The 23,452-nt window shown below is 44.9% G+C and overlaps 1 protein-coding gene across 1 annotated transcript; it reads right to left on the bottom strand.

The window, feature by feature from the left end:
* Positions 1-1,003: 1,003 nt before the first annotated feature.
* Positions 1,004-6,122, bottom strand: LOC112125519 (protein CLN8-like). The gene is made up of 2 exons (XM_024223922.1): positions 5,580-6,122; positions 1,004-1,327 (listed from the first exon to the last, which is right to left on the bottom strand). The coding sequence occupies exons 1-2, from the start codon at positions 6,120-6,122 to the stop codon at positions 1,004-1,006; spliced, it is 867 nt and encodes a 288-aa protein (XP_024079690.1).
* Positions 6,123-23,452: the final 17,330 nt, after the last annotated feature.

Consider the following 23,452-nt stretch of genomic DNA (forward strand, 5'->3'; position numbering starts at 1 on the left):
ATCATGGTAGGCCTTGTACGTAAGAATAGAATTGATTTAATAAACAAAGAAACGAAAAGCACAACAAAAAGTCAATGCACAGAACACAGCACATAAGTGCTGCAATCAGACAATTAGATCAAGATACTTGGCTGGAGGTTTTGGATCTGTTTGAAAGGATATACACAAAGACCAGATGCTCACTACTCTGCAAATGTCTAGCCAAACATCTGCCTTATACAGAGATGTGTGACTGTGGCATGGATGAGGATCAATGTGACAATGTGTCTAGCCCTGGAGGCCTAGACAGAGATGACTCTGATGATGGATTTGATTAATAAATGTTTTCAGTCCTACATGTCAAGGCTAAACTCCCTAGGATTACCAAAGATCAGTGTCTTTTTCATGCAAGTAAAATGCATCCCTGTGTTAAAATATAATTTAAAAAGTTGACATTTCAATATTTTCTCAAATATATATCTACATAATTGTTCTGGGCTTGTCATGTTTGGTACCATTGTGTTCATGGGAGACTGACTTTGGAATAATACCCAACATGACCCATTTCTGTCAAAGTTCCATTCTCAAAATTTACACCAACTGGAGGACCTGGACCTGGGAGCTGGATGGCAGGGAGGCAGCCAGTCCTCCCTCCCTTGCTGCAGAGGGTGACACCATTGAAATTAGGATTCTGTAGAATTTTAAAAATCAAATGACACCTCCCTTACATGTCTATGATTAATTTGCCATTTCCCCAAAAATGAAATTTTATTACATTATGCTCCCAAGCTAAAATTACTGGCACAAATCCTGACTGAGTCAAAGATTGTATGTGTATTTTAAATATAGACAGCAACAATTTTAAAACACTTTTGATAAATGAGTACAGTGCACTGATAGCAAACTACAGATGGATCAATATAGTCAAAGACTTCTTGTAAGCAATTCTATATGCACTGGGTAGTAAACTCGCACCATGTTCTTCTGGCCATATCTTACTGTTACCCTAACAGTTGTTGCAGCACTATATCCTCTTCTTTTGGAATGTTTCACTATTTAATTTTTCAGAGGATCCATTTTTCCTTGCTATATTTTGAAAGGTCCTGTCAACTGGATCGAAGAAAAGCTGAGTCGATTTGTATGTCCAGTATGGATTAAGTATTAATGTAAGTGTACTTAACCCCATGAAAAAGACAATAAAATATGGAAGTCCCAGATTTTCCACCACATCATTCCAATTGGAAATACACACCCACCACATGTGATAAGCAAGGACCATGCGGCAGTGTTGCATGTGGATCAGTACCCATTGATTTGCCTTCCAAAAAAGGGTATGAGCATAGCCAGTCTGGAAGAGACAACAACAAAAAAAGAGAAATGAGATTGCAGCTTCAAGATAGGGCAGTCAGTGTTTTCTATAAATAAAAGACATATTTAGCTTTCCTGTTGTGTTAGTGTAAACTGCCATACACACATTTCATAAGAACATAAGAACAGTCATACTGGGTCAGTCCAAAGGTCCATCTAGCCCAGTATCCTGTCTTCTGACCGTAACCAATGCCAAGGCACTTTAGAGGGAATGAACAGAACAGGTAATCATCAAGTGATCCATCCCCTTCCCAGCTTCTGGCACCCATTCCCAGCTTCTGGCAAACAGAGGCTACAGAGACTTCAGAGCATAGTTGTAAATTCCTGCCCATCCTTGCTAACAGCCATTGATGGACCTATTTTCTATTAACTTATCTAGTTCTTTTTTGAACCCTGTTATAGTCTTGGCCTCACAACATCCTCTGGCAAAAAGTTCCACAGGTTAATTGTGTATTGTGTGAAGAAATACTTCCTTTTGTTTTAAACCTGCTGCCTATTAATTTCATTTGGTGATCCTTAGTTCTTGTGTTATATGAAGGAGTAAATAATACTTCCTTATTCACTTTCTCCACACCAGTCATGATTTTATAGACCTCTCTCATATCATATCAGTCGTCTCTTTTCCAAGCTGAAAAGTCCCAGTCTTATTAATCTTGCCTCATATGGCAGATGTTCCATACCCCTAATCATTTTTGTTGCCCTTTTCTGAACCTTTTCCAATTCCAATTTATCTTTTTTGAGATGGGATGAGCACATCTGCACACAATATTCAAGATGTGGGCATACCTTGGATTTATATAGAGGCAGTATGATATTTTCTGTCTTATTATCTATCCCTTTCTTAATGATGCCCAACATTCTGTTAGCTTTCGTGACTACACATTGAGTGGATGTTTTCAGAAAACTATCTACAATGACTCCAAGATCTCTTTCTTGAGTGGAAACAGCTAATTTAGACCCCATCATTTTATATGTAGAGTTGGGATTATGTTTTCTAATGTGCATTATTTTGCATTGAATATCTTCTGCCATTTTGTTGATCAGTCACACAGTTTTGTGAGATCCCTTTGTAACTCTTCGCAATTTGCTTTGGACTTCACTATCGTGAGTAGTTTTGTATCATCTGCAAATTTTGCCACCTCATTGTATTCCAGATAATTTCTTTATATGTTGAACAGTACTAGTCCCAGTACAGACCCCTGGGGGACATCACTATTTACCTCTCTCCATTGTGAAAACTGACCATTTATTATACCCTTTTCCCCCTATCTTTTAACCAGTTACTGATCCGTGAGAGGACCTTCCCTCTTATATCATGACAGCTTACTCTACTTAAGAGCCTTTGGTGAGTGATCTTGTCAAAGGATTTCTGAAAATCTAAGTATCAGAGGGGTAGCCGTGTTAGTCTGAATCTGTAAAAAGCAACAGAGGGTCCTGTGGCACCTTTAAGACTAACAGAAAGTGCCACTTAAAGGTGCCACAGGACCCTCTGTTGCTTTCTGAAAATCTAAGTACATTATATCCACTGGATCACCTTTGTCCACATGTTTGTTGACCCCCTCAAAGAATTTTAAGTAGATTCCTGAGGCATGTTTTCCCTTTACAAAAAACATGTTGACTCTTCCCCAACAAATCGTGTTCATGTACATGTCTGACAATTCTGTTCTTTAGTATAGATTCAACCAATTTGCCTGGTATTGAAGTTAGGCTTACTGGCCTGTAATCACCACTGGACCCTTTTTAAAAAATTGATGTCATCCAGTCATCTGTTACAGAAGCTGATTTAAATGATAGGTTATATATTACAGTTAATAATTCTGCAATTTCACATTTGAGTTCCTTCAGAACTCTTGGGTGAGGACCATCTGGTCCTGGTGACTTATTACTGTTTAGTTTATCAATTTGTTCCAAAACCTCCACTAATGACACCTCAATCTGGGACAGTTCCTCAGATTTGTCATCTAAAAAGAATGACTCAGGTTTGGGATGCTCCCTGACATCCTCTGCAGTGAAGACCAATGCCAAGAATTCATTTAGTTTCTCCACACTGGCCTTATCTTCCTTGAGTGCTCCTTTAGCACCTCAATTGTGCAGTAGCCCCACTAGTTGTTTAGCAGGCTTCCTGCTTCTGATGCACTTATAATTTTGTTGATGTTATTTTTTGTGTTTCTGGCTAGCTGTTCTTCAAATTCTTTTTTGGCCTTCTTAATTACATTTTTACTCTTCACTTGCTAGAGTTTATGTTCCTTTCTATTTTCCTCAATAGGATTTAACTTCCACTTTTTAAAGGATGCTTTTTGGCCTTTGTCAAGGCTGATTCCCCACTCTGGCACTTTGAGTGCAGAAGGTGGGGGCCCGCAAGGATTAAAAAAATTAATACTGGCCACTCCAGGCTGGTATTAAACTCCCAAGGTTACAGCTTCTCTCTGACCTTGGCTTGGTATAGGCTGCCACCACCCAAATGCAAAACTCCTTTTGGAACCCAGGAAGACGCACTTGGGAATTCCTTCCTGTGGGGTACCCTCAAGCCCTTCCTCCCCCTCCCCCCAGGGAAGAGCTGAGAAAGAAAAACAAAGGAAATCAGCTGTTCCCACCAGCTAATTAAACAACATATACACAAATCTCTTAGGACACCAAAAATCCAATCCTGTTCTTAAAAAAAGGTAAACTTTATTAAAAACAAAAGAAAGAAAATACATCTGAAACTTAGACTTTTGCTAGATTTAAAAACCCCACTTACAAAATTTAAACATCAAGAATAACCTTCTTGAGATCCAGCTTAAAGATTACAAGCAAAACAAAAAGCATTTGGGGTTAGCACAGAGGAGTCCATTAGCCATAAGAAATAAATTAAAATAACCCTAATGGTGTCTTTCTAAACATTCCTGATCTACTTACACATTTGGGAGTTCCAAATAAGTAGTTCTAGGTATGATCAGCTGATTTATGATCACACCTGGCTTAAAGCTTCTCATCGCATAACTGCTCCCTGTTCCCCTCTTTCCCGGAGAAACAACAACAGACACACAAAGGGGAAGTTTTTTCCCAGTTTAAAAAGTTCTAGCCTTCCCATTGGCTCTTTTGGTCAGGTGCCCACTCCCTTTCCTTCACCTGGGGGACTCTGTTAACCCTTTACAGGTAAAGCAAGCAGAGAACAGCCACCAAGAGGGACTTTATAGCTAACTGGCTGGCTGGGTGTCCATAAAAGGGAGTTACCTTCCCTCCTTCATTTATCACTGCCTCTTCATTTATCACTGCCTCTCATTCATTCTCTGAATTACTTTTCTCTAGAGTGCTAATAAATTGCACATATATATATCGCACCTTTTGTGCAGCAGAATACTAAACCACTTCGCAACGTATGTGCATATAGCCTCAATTAGATGCAGCACCCTTTGGATAGAGGAAGACAATCAAAACAAAGCACATGTCACAAAAATTCAGGGGGATTAGCAGAGTCTGGGAAGTTTTGGCCACTACCACCCATGCAAACCATGACTCTTACTGGTCTGGCATCTACATGGACAGACAGGATCTCCATGTTTAAGTTCTCATTAAACACACCTCAGAGGGCTGAGGTGAGCCTGTCAGAGCTTGTGGCTGTAGTTCTAAAGATTCTGGATATTTTACAATTTAAGCTTAAACCACTAAGACATACCGCTTGGAATTGACTGCGGTTTGGGAAGCAGGGCTGATTTCTTCTCTCCCTACAAGCATGGCAGATCTCTTCAAGGCTGTTCTCCCTCTCTGCATCCATAGACTATACATACACATTCAGATATGGGAACACACATGCACATGCCTTTAATCTCCAGCAGAAATTTGATGGTTTATATTAAGCTGCTGGAGCTCATGAGTCATTCTGATATTACTATTTACAGTCTTTAAAAATGTTTTAAAAATAGAGTTTAGTCACCTAACTTTTAGTCCTGTCCTGTGCACTAGATCACAACTAGTGCGTCTGTAAACTAATTTTTTTTTAATCTTTCCATTTTGTTTCTTTGCTAAAAATTGGGGTTTTTTAAAAATATATAAGTATTTTAGGGTGTTATAATTAAGGATTCCCAGGGCCAATTCACATCACGTTTGGAAGAAAAATTCTTCCTTGATCCCAGAATTAATGTCCAAGTTTGGTGGCCAGTATTTCTTTGCAGACTTTTTTTGAGGGAGAGGCAACATGAGGTTCATTATGGAAACTTCTCTCACCAATAATTAATACAGAAAGTTCTTACCTTTAAAAGCATAAAGGATATGCAGAGTGGAGGAGTGCACATCTCAAGCAGCAGTCCCATCAGGGGTAGATAGTGCCCAGACTTTACGTTAATTATCAGACCAAGAAGCCCACCAAAGGCAAATAAATGATGAACCACTGAGAACACATCAAATATTCTGAAAACAATATAAGACACTTGAGCAACTACATTTTCAAGCAAGAAGAAGCCAGCAGCTATTAAGCAGTGAAACCAGCTCCACTTTTGTTGTGAATACACTTGGTCAGCTTGAAAAACTGGATCTATAAGCAAGGCCCACAAGCCAGCTCCACAACTCTGAACCGCAAACAGGCCACGTGTGATATCCATATTCCAGAAGATCTTCTGCTTTGCTGACAAATTGCGATAACTGGCACTGATCCATGAGGACAGCCAGTGAGCTAGAAGAAATACTCCCAGGTAGATGAAAAAACCAGCTGCTAGTAATGTCAAACGAACTTCCCATAGAACATAGTTCCAGTCAAATATGGCTCTGGACGTTGCACCATCATTTGCAAGATTCATTTCTTCTTCTTTAATTCAAAATATTTGGAGGGAGGCTGAAGCTTCTCACCCACACGTTGGTCTACTTTAAGGTTACTGAGCAGAAACTCACCTGCAATTAAAAAAAAACAAAAACGAGAGCGAGAGAGAGAGAGAGACATGCAGAGAATGACAGTATGCGTGCATATATATACCTCTACCTCGATATAACGCTGTCCTCAGGAGCCAAAAAATCTTACCGCGTTATAGATGAAACCACGTTATATCGAACTTGCTTTGATCCACCGGAGTGCGCAGCCCCGCCCCGCCCCCCCGGAGCGCTGCTTTACCGAATTCGTGTTATATCGGGTCGCGTTATATCAGGGTAGAGGTGTGTGTGTGTGTGTGTGTGTGTGTATGTATATATATATAATATATATATATATATATATATATATATATATATATATATATATATAAACAAATATACATGATCTCCCTATTTATTAAAGCTCACTAGTTTCACTACAACTTAGTGTTTGTTACTGTTTCCACTAATATTTCCCATCAGTTTAGAGATGACATAAATAATCCTGTTAAAGGCTGATATTTTAAACCTTCAAAGTCTCAACCAGGTATATAAAAGAGAAGATGAGACTGTGACAGGTTGCCCCACCTTCTGGGATGCTACCTGATGTATTGGGGTACCACTGAGCCAGCCTGTTCCATCAGCCTGGGCTCCCTCACCCTGTTCTGCTAAGCCAGGCCCTCAAGCCTCCTCTAGCACACACACAGGTTGGCACACACCCAGCTGCAGAAAGACAGACACTGAAATCAGTACTGCTTGGGAAGGTTTTCAGCTAAGGAATTACCCAGCACTAAAGTGCACTCCCCCTCTGGAGAGTAGACCCAAAATTGTATTGTCTTGCACTGTACAGAGAACTATACAGCATAAGCTAATTGAAATTCACCCTCTCCCCTCAATGTGCAGAGAGATATGCACAGCTTTTTGCCCCCCACCCCCAGTTATGAATTTCACAAACTGGATTTAAAACAAAAACTAGATTATTAAGTACAAGAGGTAGATCTTAAGTGATTATAAGGGATAGCCAACAGATCAAAGCAGATTACCTTCGTAAATAAACAAAAACCGCAAACTGAGCTTAACACACTAGATAGATAGGATATTTAAAATTAGCAAACTCTCACTCTGAGTGATAAACAGGCTGGCAGACTCTTAAGGCACAAGTTGCCTTGGCTTTCTCAGGTTTTCATACACAGGCTAACGATTCTTCTAGACTGGGACCATCACTTTCCACAGTTCAGTCCCTGCCCCTTGGGTGTTCCAGGTGTGTTGTTGCAGGGAGAGTGAGGTCCCCCCATGATATCATTGTCCCCCTTTTATATCTTCTTCCCACTTGCTGGAAAGCTCTTTTGCTGTGACCCCTGGGTCAAACAGTTCCCATTGTGTAGTGCTATCTCTGAGAGGTTTCTATTGTACGTAGTTCCTGGGGTAATCCTTGTGCTTCTGTGCATTTCCTCAATAAGCCATTAACATTGTTTGGCCTTTTTACTGTTGTACCTGAAAGGCTGTTTGTGGGTGCTTTCAACCTCACAACATGTTTCAGTAACACATACGTATCCAAATGTCATAACTTCACATACAACAATAACACATAATACAACAAGATATTAATGTCTAGCAGATCAAGACTTTTAGAATGATACCTCACAAGACATACTTGTACAAAACATATCCTAATTACATGACAGTGGTGAATATTGGGGTGTCAGGGTTTCACAGAGACATACGGAGAGAGAGACTCCTTTTTCCTTACTTGCAGAACTATTAATGGAAATGGATGTTACAGTCACAAAACATTCACCTTTTGTTCTGTAGTTATACAAAAATATAATATCTTTTCCTGGTCATTTTCCCTACCTTCCAGTTACTTCTGCATATGTAGAATACACAGTATTCTTTTTTATCTTCTCCAAGTCTTCCTTTGTCTTTATAAATCATTCCTCAAGCAGTCTTTCCAGTTGTAGTGTTTTGAGAACACTTCTGTCAACACATTTTAAAATAATCCTTCACCAGTTTATATGCCAATACAATTCCCGCCACCCCTTCCTCACAGAATACTTGAAAATTGTTTTATGACCAATGATTTTTACTTCTAACAAAAGTTAACATTCCAGGAGTGAAAATAAGCAACTACTATGCACATAAAAGGAATTAAAACACAACCACCACCACCACCACCACCACCACCGAGACTTACAATTCTTTAGCAGCATGTTAAAGCATCACTGAAACTTCATTTTTTTTTCACCTGTAAAGGCCTTTGGATACATCTATACTGTATTTTTAAGCCTGCAGCAGTGAGTATGAAAGCTCCAATCTACAGACTCAGGCTTGCACTATGGTACTACAGACTCAGGCTCGTGCTACTGCACTAAAAACAGCTGTGCAGATGTTCAGGATCAAGCTGGAGCTTGGATTCTGAAATCCAGAGGGGGCGTGATTTTGAGAGCCCAAGTTGCAACATCTGCAGCGTTGTTTAGTGTCGAAGCTGTTTAGTGTCTGTAGACTTGGGTTCTGATACTCTCTGCCACTGATATTAAAATGCAGCGTAGATATACCCTAAGAGTCTTTAGGAATCAAACATACACACCCAGTTTCAGGGTATAAATTAAAGCTCCAAGAAACCATGGGCCTGATTTTCATTTACACTAAGGGTACTTTACACTGCCCAGAAGTATAAAGGAATCATAGAATCATAGAATATCAGGGTTGGAAGGGACCTCAGGAGGTCATCTAGTCCAACCCCCTGCTCAAAGCAGGACCAATCCCCAACTAAATCATCCCAGCCAGGGCTTTGTCAAGCCTGACCTTAAAAACCTCTAAGGAAAGAGATTCCACCACCTCCCTAGGTAACCCATTCCAGTGCTTCCCCACCCTCCTAGTGAAATTTTTTTTCCTAATATCCAACCTAAACCTCCCCCACTGCAACTTGAGACCACTACTCTTTGTTCTGTCATCTGCTAGCACTGAGAACAGTCTAGATCCATCCCCTTTTGTGGTGTTTAGACAAACAATTGCAAGAGGAAAACTAATGAAAAGCCACTGAATCAGCAAATTCAAAATACAGTAAAAGCATGCTTTCGCTGTGGATCCCCACAACATCTTGCAAGCTACACAGGATGTCCAGCAAAAGTAGCTCAGTGCAATCATTGCAAAAAGATTGGGCATTTTGCTAAAGTATGTCGCAGTAGCCAGTTCAATCAACAGGTGCATGCAGTTACAATACCAGATGTTACTGTGCTGAGTGTGGACAAACTCACTACTGCACATATTCAAGAACAGATGAAGTGCACTGTAAACATTTCTGCCATACCCTCAGGCAAATCACACTCTATTCAGCTAATGTTGGACACTGGCTCAGCAGTATCTATACTACCTGATTCCATCTATTTGCATTACTTTAAAGATGTGCCTCTTACTGAACCCAAACTTCAGTTGGTGTGCTATTTGAAAAACCATATTCCAGTACATGGCTGCCTACCAGCAATAGTTACTTTTGGTGATTGCTGTGTAACTGCAGAGTTCTACATTGTCCACAACGGCACTCCTATCCTTGGTAGAGATTTATTGGCTGCTTTAAATCTCAGGGTAGTTAATGGACAAATTGATCTTCCTCAGCAAAGCACTCTTGTGGTACACACACCAGTTTCAGCTGGGACCCAACACCAGGTTGAGGAGAAACTCAGCTGTGCTTATGGGTTTCTACATAAAGTTAAAATGCGGAATAATGTGATACCTATAGGACAGAAATTACGGTGCTTACCATTTTCAGTCAGGGAAGCTGTTTCAGAGGAACTTAGAAAACTTGTTTAAAAGGACATTATTGAAGAGATTAACTCCTTGGAATGGGTTTTACCTATAGTAGTGACGCAGAAGAAGGGTGGAGGCATTCGCCTTTGTGTGGACTTAAGGGAGCCAAATAAAGTATTGTGATTGACAGCCATCCTCTTCCTCACATAGAAGAAGTATTTGCAGAACTCTGTGGAGCAAAGATATTTTCTACTCTTGATTTGCAGAGCGCATACCACCAGGTTATGTTGCATGAAGACAGCAGCGACCTCACAGCATTTATTACACATGAGGGACTATTTCGTTTTAAACGTGTTCCATACCGTCTCACATCAGCCCCAAGTGCCTTCCAAAAAATGATGTAATTGATTCTGAAGAATCAACATGGAGTTCAGTGCTATTTGGATGATATTATCCTGTTTGGAAATACTACTGAGGAGCATGACAATAACCTGCAGTCTGTACTAAACTGCATCAGCAAAGCAGGCCTCAAGCTCAATAGGTCCAAATGCAAATTTAGACAAACTGAACTCTCCTTTCTGGGGCATACAATTTCACAGGCTAGACTAAAACGTGATCCAGATCATATCCTGGCAATTTCAAATGCTCCTCCTCCAACAGATTTGCAAACCTTTTGTTCCTTCTTGGGTCTTACCTCCTGGTATGCAAAATTCATTTCCAATTATGTTTCTGTCATTGAACCATTGCGAGAATTACTACAGAGAAGTTCAACCTTAGTGTGGACAACGGATGCACAAGCTAGTTTCGAAATGGTGAAAGACTTGATTGTACATAGTCCAGTACTTGCACTATTCAGTCCTGCATTGCCCACAATTGTAACTACTGATGCTTCTGATTATGGACTTGGGGCTGTCCTCACACAACTTCATGAGGACAACACAGAGAGGACTGTTGCATTTGCTTTAATAACACTAAGTAATGCTGAGAGTCTACAGTCAAAAAAGAAGCACTTGCTTGTGTCTGGGCTACTGAAAAATGGAGAACTTACCTGTGGGGCTGCATGTTCAAGTTGCGCACAGACCACAGCCCTTTGACGACATTGCTCACCACAAAAGGACTGGGAAGAGCAGGATATCGTATTGCTAGATGGTCTGCAAGACTACTCTCTTTCAATTATGAACTGGAATATAAGCCTGGAAACAAAAATGTGGTAGCTGATTGCCTTTCTTGCCTGCCTTTGCCTTCACCAGATGGTCCACCAGAGCATGAGGATGTAGTAGTTGCGCTTATTACAAGCACTCTTACTGCAGTTACAAGAGAACAATTTCAAGCTGCTTGGTCAGCATGTCCAATTCAACAAAAACTACGGGAATTTCTGACAAAGAGTTGGCCCAGTAACCCTAAAAACCTTGACCCAGTTTTACTGCCTTATTTTAGAGTTCGGGATGAACTTTCTTTGCTCAATGGCTGTATGCTATGAGGTACACACTGGCTACTTGTGCCAGAAGAATTACAGTCAAAACTCATACACTTCGCACACAATACTCATCAAGGAATTGTCAGAACCAAACAACGACTACGGGATCTGTATTGGTGGCCAGGGATGGACTCTCAAACTGAAGCACTCATAAAATCCTGTGTCACTTGCCAAATGCATGATAAGACAGCAGTGACATGTACCCTTCCATTAGAGCCTGTTCCTCTTCCTGAATCTGCATGGGGAAAAGTGGTTATTGACATTGTAGGACCCTTTGATACTGCTCCAATTGACTGTCGTTATGCCATCACTTTAATAGACTATTTCAATAAATGGCCTGAGGTAGCGTTTACATCGCAAATCTCTTCTGCTACAGTAATTAAGTTCTTCTCTTCAGTTTTTAGCAGGGAAGGTAACCCCAAAGAACTGGTTTCAGATAATGGTAGTCAATTTACTTCCCTGGAGTTTGAAACTTTTCTAGCAGAGAGGAACATTTTACACAGAAGGTCATCCCTATATTACCCTCAAGCCAATGGGGAAATCGAACGGTTTAATAGAAGTTTGAAAGACAGTTTGCAAACAGCTAAACTGGAAGGGCGATTGTGGATACCCTTCATTACTGATTTCTTGCAAGCATACCGGGCTACATGACATGCCACAACGCAAAGATCACCCGCAGAGTTACTGCATGGAAAACAGATGAATACTAAACTGAACAGCGCTGGATTGTTAAAGGCACGACCTGATGCCCCAAACGAGGATGTGAGAAAAACAGTTGAACAGAACCAAGCAAAGTCTAAGGCTTTCACAGACAAATGGCGGGGTGCTAAGAAACCAAAGTTTGAGTGTGGTTCCTTCGTTAGAATACGAAAACCTGGAATCTTACGCAAAGGGGACCATAAATTCACAGCTCCTCTTAAAATGATAGAGAAGAAGGGACCTTACACCTATCGACTTTCTGATGGGTGGGTATGGAATGCTTCTTATCTTGCACCTGCCTATGCACCAAGAGGAGATTATGCCAACACGCAGTCTGCACTGGATGACTTCTCCGTAGAACCAACACAACAAGACATTGCACTGGAACCGGGGCTTGAGAGACGGCCTGTCAGACCCAGACGACCAACTGCCTGGACTAGAGCCTATGTTATGTAGTATCTACAGTGTTTTCAGTGTAATATTTCTGCCAACAGTATAGTGTCTTGTTTCATATTTGTTCCTGTGGTTAGAACAACAATGTTTATTTTAATTGGGAAAGTTTCTTAAGGGAGGAGGGAATGTGGTGTTTAGATGCTGCTTGTGATTATTCGAACTGGGAGCACTGGCTGTTGGGAGTCTGAAAGGACAGGAAACAGGAAGGAGGGGGGAGGAGTTGAGGAGGCTGAGTGAGAGTTACAGAGGGTGCAGCAGCAGCTTGGTAAAGAGGTTTCCACTGTAAAAATAAAGTCCTGTTGAAGTTTGTTAGTACCTTGCCTGGTTGATACAACACCTTTGGCAGGCAGCTGAAAGAGGCTATCAAATCCCCCCTCATTCTTCTTTTCTGCAGACTAAATAATCCCAGTTCCCTCAGCCTCTCCTCATAAGTCATGTGCTCCAGCCCCCTAATCATTTTTGTTGCCCTCCACTGGACTCTTTCCAATTTTTCCACATCCTTCTTGTAGTGTGGGGCCCAAAACTAGACACAGTACCGCAGATAAGGCCTCACCAATGTCGAATAGAGGGGAATGATCACATCCCTCGATCTGCTGGCAATGCTCCTACTTACACAGCCCAAAATGCCGTTAGCCTTCTTGGCAACAAGGGCACACTGTCGACTCATATCTAGCTTCTCGTCCACTGTATCCCCTAGGTCCTTTTCTGCAGAACTGCTGCCTAGACATTCGGTCCCTAGTCTGTAGCAGTGCATGGGATTCTTCCGTCCTAAGTGCAGGACTTTGCACTTGTCCTTGTTGAACCTCATCAGATTTCTTTTGGCCCAATCCTCTAATTTGTCTAGGTCCCTCTGTATCTTATCCCTACCCTCCAGCATATCTATCACTCCTCCCAGTTTAGTGTTATCTGCAAACTTGCTGAGAGTGAAATCCATGCCATCCTCCAGATCATTAATGAAGATATTGAACAAAACTGGCCTCAGGACTGACCCTTGGGGCACGCCGCTTGATACCGGCTGCCAACTAGATACGGAGCTACTGATCACTACCCGTTGAGCCCGACGATCTAGCCAGCTTTCTATCCACCTTATAGTCCATTCATCCAGCCCATACTTCTTTAACTTGCTGGCAAGAATACCATGGGAGACGGTATCAAAAGCTTTGCTAAAGTCAAGGAATAACACATCCACTGCTTTCTCCTCATCCACAGAGCCAGTTATCTCATCATAGAAGGCAATTAGATTAGTCAGGCATGACTTGCCCTTGGTGAATCCATGCTGACTGTTCCTGATCATTTTCCTCTCCTCTAAGTGCTTCAAAATTGATTCCTTGAGGACCTGCTCCATGATTTTGCCAGGGACTGAGGTGAGTCTGACTGGCCTGTAGTTCCCCGGATCCTCCTCCTTCCCTTTTTTAAAGATGGGCACTACATTAGCCTTTTCCCAGTCATCCGAGACCTCCCCGATCGCCATGAGTTTTCAAAGATAATGGCCAATGGCTCTGCAATCACATCCCCCAACTCCTTTAGCACCCTCGGATGCAGTGCATCCAGCCCCATGGACTTGTGCTCATCCCACTTTTCTAAATAGCCCTGAACCACTTCTTTCTCCACAGAGGGCTGGTCACCTCCTCCCCATACTGTGCTGCCCAGTGCAGTAGTCTGGGAGCTGACCTTGTTCATGAAGACAGAGGCAAAAAAAGCATTGAGTACATTAACTTTTTCCACATCCTCTGTCACTAGGTTGCCTCCCCCATTCAATAAGGGGCCCACACTTTTCCTGAACTTCTTCTTGTTGCTAACATACCTGTAGAAACCCTTCTTGTTACTCTTAACATCCTTTGCTAGTTGCAACTCCAATTGTGATTTTGGCCTTCCTGATTTCACTCCTGCATGCCTGAGCAATACACCTCTACCTCGATATAACACTGTCCTCGGGAGCCAAAAAAAACTTACCATATTATAGATGAAACCGCGTTATATCAAACTTGCTTTAATCCACCGGAGTGCACAGCCCCCCCCGGAGCACTGCTTTACCGCGTTATATCCGAATTCGTGTTATATCGGGTCGCGTTATATCAGGGTAGAGGTGTATTTTTATACTCCTCCCTGGTCATTTGTCCAAGCTTTGTGTTAAGATTCTTTTTTTGTGTTTAAGATCAGCAAGGATTTCACTGTTAAGCCAAGCTGGTCGCCCTGACCTTCTTCTTGTTGCTAACATACCTGTAGAAATCCTTCTTGTTACTCTTAACATCCCTTGCTAGTTGAAACTCCAATTGTGATTTGGCCTTCCTGATTTCACTCCTGCATGCCTGAGCAATATTTTTATACTCCTCCCCAGTCATTTGTCCAAGCTTCCACTTCGTGTTAAGATTCTTTTTTGTGTTTAAGATCAGCAAAGATTTCACTGTTAAGCCAAGCTGGTCACCTGCCATATTTAATATTCTTTCTACACATTGGGATGGTTTGTCCTGCAAACTCAAGAAGGATTCTTTAAAATACAGCCAGTTCTCCTGGACTCCTTTCCCCCTCATGTTATTCTCCCAGGGGATCCTGCCCATCAGTTCCCTGAGGGAGTCAAAGTCTGCTTTTCTGAAGTCCAGGGTCCATATTCTGCTGCTCTCCTTTCTTCCTTTTGTCAGGAGCCTTGAACTGTTAGAGCAGAATAACATAGCCTCAATGTAAATGAGAATTGGGCCCTTTATCTATAGTACATGTGTACAAACACTATTATTTTGTCTAGAAAAAAAGAAAACAATAATATAAATATTCTTTATTATGTTTACATTAATGAACCTTTGAAAAATGCAAGCTATGCAATTTTTGTCTCTTATAATCAGAACTTTTAAATCTTTTTCTGTATTCAGTTATATTATGAGAAATAAATAAAACCTTTCAAAGTTAAAAAAGACAGCCCTGCTTCTTACAGTTCTCTCTTCTGTGAGGTGTTTTAATTATGTATGCAGCATCACAGGTGTGCATGTTTGTGGGCCTTGCATGCACAAAGAAAAACAGAAGGAAACAGAGGTTAACAATGGACAAAACATGAATTCACAAGGGGCCTTGTAAATAATATATAGCAAGTAGATGTTATAGAATATGTATATAATGGGATGTATAATTATGTACTTTGAAGTTGGGCACCCTAACCCCGTGGTTCTCAACCTTTCTAGACAACTGTACCCTTTACAGGAGTCTGATTTGTCTTGCGTAGCCCACGTTTCACCTCACCTAAACGATTTGCTTACAAAATCAGACATCAAAATACAAAAGGATCACAGCAGACTATTACTGAAAAATAGCTTACTTTCTCATTTTTTCCAGAATTATAAAATATATCAATTGGAACATAAATATTGTTCTCATTTACACTAAGGCCACTTTACACTGACTGGAAGTACAAAAGAGCCTTGAACTGTTGGATCATCTTGTGAACAGCATTGCATGGTCAATTTCTGAACAGAACTGGACCACATTCTAAAAGGTCTTTTATTCCTGAAGCTAACTAAGTGGATAGGACATAGAGAAACCACCTGCATATTTTCTCAGCCAGCATCACAGAGCTTGGGAGACAGATCTGTCCTCGCATACAGACCACCCCCCAACCTGAAGCAAATACTCACCAGCAACCACACATCACTGAACAAAAACACTGACCCAGGAACTTATCCTTGCAACAAAGCCCGATGCCAACTCTGTCCACATATCTATTCAAGTGACATCATCATAGGACCTAATCACATCAGTCATGACATCAGGGGCTCGTTCACCTGCACATCTACCAATGTGATATATGCCATCATGTGCCGCAATGCCCCTCTGTCATGTACATTGGCCAAACCGGACAGTCTCTACGTAAAAGAATTAATGGACACAAATCTGACATCAGGAATCATAACTAGGGTTACCATACGTCCGGGTTTCCCCGGACATGTCCGGCTTTTGGGTCTTTAAATAGCCGTCCGGGGGTAATTTGTAAAAAGCTAAAAATGTCCGGGATTTCCCCTGGACGGCTATTTAAAGATCCAAAAGCGGCTGACAGGGCAGCCGCGTCGGCGGAAAGCGGTACTGGGAGCAGCATGGAGCGGCCGCGAGAGGTGGGTGCGGGCGGCCCGGCTCCCCCTGCCTGGGGCTCCCCTCGCCCGCCGGGGGGCATGGGCTCCTCCTCTGCAGCACTGCCCGCCGCGGGGCTGGGGCTCTCCCGGGGCTCTGCCCTGCACGCACCTAGCACCCCCGGGGCTGCTCCTGCCTCCCTGGGCTGGCCCCAGATCCCCTCCCCTGTGGGGCTGGGGTCCTGCTGCGGCTTACGCCCCTCTGCCTCCTCCGTGAGGCAGGCAGCCCCAGGGGGTTCAGGCCGTGCCACCCCTTCCCCAGCTTCCCTCCAGCAGCCCCCGCACCGCCCTGCCGGGTCTGTTCAACCCTCGGCCCCACCGGGTCCTGCCCTGCTTCAAGCAACCCCCCCACCCACACACCGTGCGGTGGCCAGGACTGGGGGAGCCGCAGCAAAGCCTCGCCCGGAGCTGGTGCAGGAGACGAGCCTGGCTCTCAGCCCAGGCTCCGGCATCAGCCGGGAGCGGAGCCACCCCCCACCGGCTCGGCTCAGCCCAGCCCTGCTCTTAAAGTGACAGGGACCCCACCGTGGCTTGGCCCGGCCTGGGGCACGTGGGGGTGTCACCTCACCCCCCCCCGCCTGGGGGGCCCGGTGAGGGGGGTGCTCGGCACCATAGCAGTGCAGAGGGGAGGCCAGCGATGCACCTTACTCTCTCCTGCACTGCCAGCCACGGTCTTGCCTCCTTTCCTCAGCTCTGTGAGGCACTGTACACCTCAGAGCAGCAAATGGTAGCAGATTCTGCTGTCTCCAAGCAGAGTCTAGCCCTGAGTGTTTATTTCCGCAGCAGTGAGTTTTCGGTTTGGTGCATTCACTCCTGATCTCCCTGGTAAAGTGTAACAAAAGCCCTTGGCATTCATTTTTTCAGTGTTTCTGGGAATACCCTTTTCAGTTTCATAGATTGATCTGGGATCTTTCTTTTGCTGTTTCCGGAGAGAACTGTTAACAGCAGGGAGATACGTCCCTGACTAGAGGACAGGAAGCAAATTTGACTAGACCAGTTGTGACTTCCTTTTTATTTGTTACTATAAAATGTATTACACACAAATAGATTGCTAATCAACTTCCACCTTTGGGTTTCTGGAAAACAACTCACTCTAATACTTGGAAGATGCAGGGACCTTTGGTCTTAAAAAATGAAACATCAGACTCATGAATTTAGGGGAAGTGCAGTGGTCCATTTATGAAATTTCTAAAAACATGATTCAAAAAATCCTTCTGAGACTGTATTTTAATGCTGAGATCCCAATAGCCTTACTATAGAAATAGAAAGTAAAACAAAGACATTCTTGATCCAGGTCAATTAGAGCAATGGTTGTCAATGTTTCCAGACTACTGTACCTCCTTCAGGAGGCTGATTTGTCTTGAGTACCCCTCACTTAAAAAATATTTGCTTACAAAATCAGACATAAAAATACAAGTATCACAGCACAGTATTACTGAAAAATTGCTTATTTTCTCATTTTTACCATATAAATGATCAAATAAATCACGACTTCCAGATTGAGAAACACTGGTATAGTATATAGAGCAGTATAAACAAGTCACTGTCTACGATGATGGTTGCATATGCTTCAATAATTAGTTTGGCAAGGCCTTCTATATCAAAGTTACGCACATTTTTACACAATATCAGGCAAACCAGCTTGGATCTCTCACTATTCATGTCTCTGTACTAATTGTGCTCTGCATCATTTCACAAAAAAGTTATTTAACTGAGCTTGAAATTTGTCATTATACTGAGATTTCTAAAAATACCCTTCTAGAAAAACTTCCATTTGGCTTCCCAGTAAGAAAAGGACTTTATATAGCTTGTTTGTTTGAACTTCGAGGCCCATACAGTCCCTGAAATGACACTGCCTTGGTTAGTGTTGTGCCCCATTTCTCACAGTACTCATGATGGGTTGGATTGTCACAGCCCAGCTCAGCCACACAAGGGAGTAAATATTATCTTTTCCAAGTAGACCCCGCTGATATGGGGATGCCCCTTTAAAGGAAGGCCCCGGGACAGGTATGGACAGGGGAGTCCCTCCAGTGGAGGGAGAGGTGAGTGTCAGAGGTAGGGTTACCATACGTCCGGATTTTCCCAGACATGTCCGGCTTTTTGGTCCTCAAATCCCCGTCCAGGAGGAATTTCCAAAAAGCCGAACATGTCTGGGAAAATAGGGAGGCATGGTAAGGGGACCGCCTCCTCCCCGGGCTCCAACTTTCCCGGCTCCTGCCGCTCTCCACCGCGGCGGGGACCGAAGCAACTTCCCCAGCACAGCAGCCGGGGGGCGGGAGGGAGGAGGGGGAATGTGGGGTGCTCGGGAGAGGGCGGAGTTGGGGTGGGGAAGGTGAGGAGTTGGGGCGGGGGCGGGGTCCCGTGGAGTGTCCTCTTTTTGCACTATTGAAATATGGTAACCCTATTAAAAGGATTAAGGGGGGCAAATCACAGCGGGGGGCTGTCAGGGTCTGAGCAGGGGGCAGAAATTTACTGGCCAGGGGGGCTCAAGCTACTGTAGCTAGCGGCAGAAGAGGGGCTGAAGGGGGAAAACTCAGGGGTGGGGGGTGGGAGCCGGGGTTAAGCCCGCGGGAGAGATGCTGCCAGACCCCGTGCAGGGACAAAACCCTTGTTTAGGGAGGGGGAGAGGGGGGAACAGCGACCCCGTGGGATGAGGCACCCACTGTGCTCGCTAATCTAGGAGTGTAGGGGGTGCAGAGGAGGTTTTCGTTCTGCTCACAGGATGCTACATGTCAGCCCCGGAGCAGAGGGCGGGTTCCTGGGACTGGGATCTTAAAGGCACAGGCCTCCAATTCCTAGCCTGCCAAAGCTTAATCACCGCAGCTCCTCTCTATCCTATACAAGTGTTGCAGGGCCAGGGCTGCCCGGGGGGGGGGGGCAAGTGGGGCAATTTTCCACAGGGGCCCCCACGAGTATATCGGAGGCTGCCCCCGCCTCTGTCTTCCCCCAAGCCCCTGTGTCTCAGCACGCCGCGTCCGGGAGCGGCCTTGGCGCGCTGCAGCGCCGTGGCTCAAACGCTGTCCAACGCCACTCCTGGACGCTGAATCCTCTGAGCAGCCCTGTGCAGGGCTACATTACTGCTCCAGCCAGGAGACTGACTGCGGTGAAATATTGTACAGACACTCCCTCTCTCAAACTCTGCCTCTCACATTTTGAATATGTAAAAGTGTCTTCTATCAGTTTCTATGTCTATATGAAATCACTCACTGCAGCTCATTTCTCTTATATAACATGCTGAGTTGCTAACTCCCTCCCAGAGTCCACATATCCGCACCCCCTCCTGTACCCCAATCCCCTGCCCAAGGTCAGAGCCTGCACCCTTCACTCAAACTCCCCATAGCCTGCAACCCTCCTGCATCCCAGAGCCTGCACCCCAAAAAGGGCTGGATTAACCTTTTGTGGGCCTGGTGCTAACCATATTTGTGAGCCCCCATGGGGGAAATGGGGACATGGGGCAGGGGGCAGAGTCCTCAGAGCGACGGGCTGGCTGGGGAAAATGGGAGATGAGATGGGTCATGGCACGGCAGGGACAGCCCGTTCCACCCAGCGCAGTACAAGGGCACTGTTTACAAACCGGAAGCTGCCAGACGCACACTAGCCAGCCCAGCCCTGCGCTCCCATCGTGCTTCTTCCCCTTCGGGGCAGTCCCATGCTGCACCAGGCTACCCCCCTGCCCAGCACCCCTCTGACTCCCTACGCCCAGTGCCACACCACCCAGAGACCCCCACAAACCCCCATGCCCAGTGCCCTCCCACAGACCACTCCCCCACCCACTCAGAACCCCCCCATAGATCCTCTCACTGCCCAGTGCCCCCTAGCTGGAGACCCCCCACAGTCCTCCCACAACTGCACAGTGCCCTGCACCTCCCCGCCCAGAGCCCCCCCACAGATTCCCTCACTGCCCAGGGCCCCCCACTGCCACAACTGCACAGTGCCCCGCACAGACCCCCCACACTTCCCAGCATCCCGACACACACAGCTCTCTCCCAATGCACAGCCCCCCCAACACACACAGATCTCCCCAACCCCTACTGCACAGCACCCCCCCCAGACCCACTAGAGACCTACTCTCCCACACCCTAACCCCCAGCCACAATAGCCGGCCCTGATGGGAGGTGACTGTGTCTGCCAGGCACAGCCAGAGCTGGTCCTGGGGCAGGATAACTCCGGCCCCTTGCGGGTGCAATCAGCCAGGCTGGAGCAGGAGCAGAGCCTACCCAGGCCAGGCTCCCTTAGGACTCACATGCCTGGCAGGACCCAGCTAAGCCGCCCCCCCCCCCACCTTCCCCTGTGACTGGCTGAGACTGGCCCAGCCTCTGCACCAGTCCCAGGTGGCTCTTTCCCTGGGGAAGCAGGTGGGGCCCCACAGGTCCCAGGCAGTGGAGACAGCTCAGAGCTGGAGCAGTGCTGGAGAGTGGGGCAGATCCCTGGGACGTGACTCCCGAGATCCCACCCACACCCGTTGGCCCCGTGGCCAGCAGCCCTGCCCAGCCCACATGGTGGCCCCCAGCTGCTGGGTGATGAGCCCTCTACAGCAGCGGCATAGCCAGGTTCTAACATCAGAGATTTATTGTATTATGTATAGTAAGAGTTTAATATAAAAATCAGGTAGTAAGGTTTACAATGTTATAACAAGAGATTATGCTATTACCATTATCCAGTCAACTTGCACACTACTATTTTGAATTAGTGATAATTCAGAGAGAGAGAAAGAAAAAAGCTGAATTTAGAGAATAATTATTAACCAGATTCTTAGTTATTCACCAGCCACTTTGCTCCAGTCCATAGCACAAAGCACCATAAACCCAGTAGAATCTGGCCAAGAGAATATTCACCTCAAATTGGCATCTGCTACACTCCCGCCCCCCATTCCCAGTCACCACTATTCAGCAGGGCCGCCCGGGGGGGGGGGGGGCAAGTGGGGCAATTTGCGCCAGGCCCCAGGGGCCCCACAGGCCCCAAGTATGTTGGAGGCACCCCCCGCCTCCGTCTTCCCCCATCCCATCCCCCGGCGTCCTGGATGTGGCGCGCTGAGGCTCTGGGAGAGGGGGTAAGAGGCATGTAAGGGAGGGGCCAGGCACCCACCCGACCCCATCCCAAACATCACCATCACCCAGCAACAGCCCATTATGTAATTGCAAATGTATGCATACAATTAAAGCATTTAATGTTTTTAAATAATGTATTTAGTGTTTTTTCAAATTATTACAAATTAATTTTTGAATGTATTTCACTGGTTATTTTTTACATTTCCAAATACATGTTACTGTAGTATTGCAACTTTTATTTATGGAAGGGGCCCCCGAAATTGCTTTGCCCCAACCCTCTGGGCGGCCCTGCTATTCAGGATATAGCTAAGTGAAAAGGTGGCATGTCTGAAGCATTTAGCAGGCCATTGAAAACTAGTATAGAGTTATGTAGCTAGCCCTGAGAACATTCCTTAATTCTGAGCACTAGGTCTGCAGCTAGTCAGCAGTGAGATGCAGGAGACATAACTCAAACCTTAAAGCACCTTTACTCCTCTTTCCTTCACAAACTGCACTAAGCACAGTTTAGATACTGTATCTCAGGGGTATGGTAGGCAACCTATGGCATGCCTGCCAAAGGCGGCGCGCAAGCTGATTTTCAGAGGCACTAACACTGCCTTGGTCCTGGCAACCGGTCCGGGGGGGCTCTGCATTTTAATTTAATTTTAAATGAAGCTTCTTAAACATTTAAAAACCTTATTTACTTTACATACAACAATAGTTTAGTTATATATTATAGACTTATAGAAAGAGACTTTCTAAAAACGTTAAAATGTATTGCTGGCATGCGAAACCTTAAATTAGAGTGAATAAATGAAGACTCGGCACACCACTTCTGAAAGGTTGCCGACCCCTGCTGTATCTGATCCACAGTATCTGTCACACTTCTGGGTCTCATGGAAATGAGTACACTTTGTGTATAAAAGAGTGCACTAAAGTATTTCTCTCTTTAAAAAAAAAAAAAAGTCTTTAACATTCTATCCTAAATTTTGCACAAAACCAGTGATGTCCATGAGAGGTCTGCACATAGATCGGGGTTGGCAACGTTCGGTAAGCACCCTGGCGGGCCGGGCCAGTTTTATTTACCCACTGACGCAGCAGGTTTGGCCTATCGCAGCCCCCACTGGCCGCAGTTCGCCGTCCCGGGCCAATGGGGGCGGCAAGAAGCGGCGCGGGTGAGCGATGTGCTGGCCGCGGCTTCTCGCCCTCCCCATTGGCCAGGGACGGCGAACCGCGGCCAGTGGGGGCCGCGATCGGCCGAACCTGCCACGTCAGCAGGTAAATAAAACTGATCCGGCCCGCCAGGGTGCTTACCCTGGCGAGCCGCGTGACGAACGTTGCCGACTCCTGACATAGATCAATGCCAGTATATAGTAGCCTCCAATTTTTTTACAGCTTTCCAGTGTTTTATAGTGAGACATTCCAAGACCACCCAGAGGATTCAGGGGGCCTGGGGCAGGCCAGGTCTGAGATGATGCACATACATTGCTTAAGCAGGTACAGTTTCAGCTGCATGGCCCTCAATTTGTGAATCCCTGAAGAGGATTTAGAAATTGAACACTTATTAAGGATCTGATCCTCCCCCAGACAGAACAGGCATCAGCTCTGCCCATTGACCAGGGGGGATGAGTCTCTCGCAGGTCAGGCAGGTTTCAAACCCTGAAGGTTTAGAGTCTGTTTGTCATGAAGCATCTTGTCCCCCCTCTATCGGGGGAGGGGAGTGTTGTATTTTTTTTTTTGAACATCCAAATTAAAGAAATTAAAGGGATAAG

Source organism: Terrapene carolina, unplaced genomic scaffold (assembly GCF_002925995.2).
Source record: "Terrapene carolina triunguis isolate 2854851 unplaced genomic scaffold, T_m_triunguis-2.0 Scaffold42, whole genome shotgun sequence".
NCBI classification, from domain to species: domain Eukaryota; kingdom Metazoa; phylum Chordata; order Testudines; family Emydidae; genus Terrapene; species Terrapene triunguis.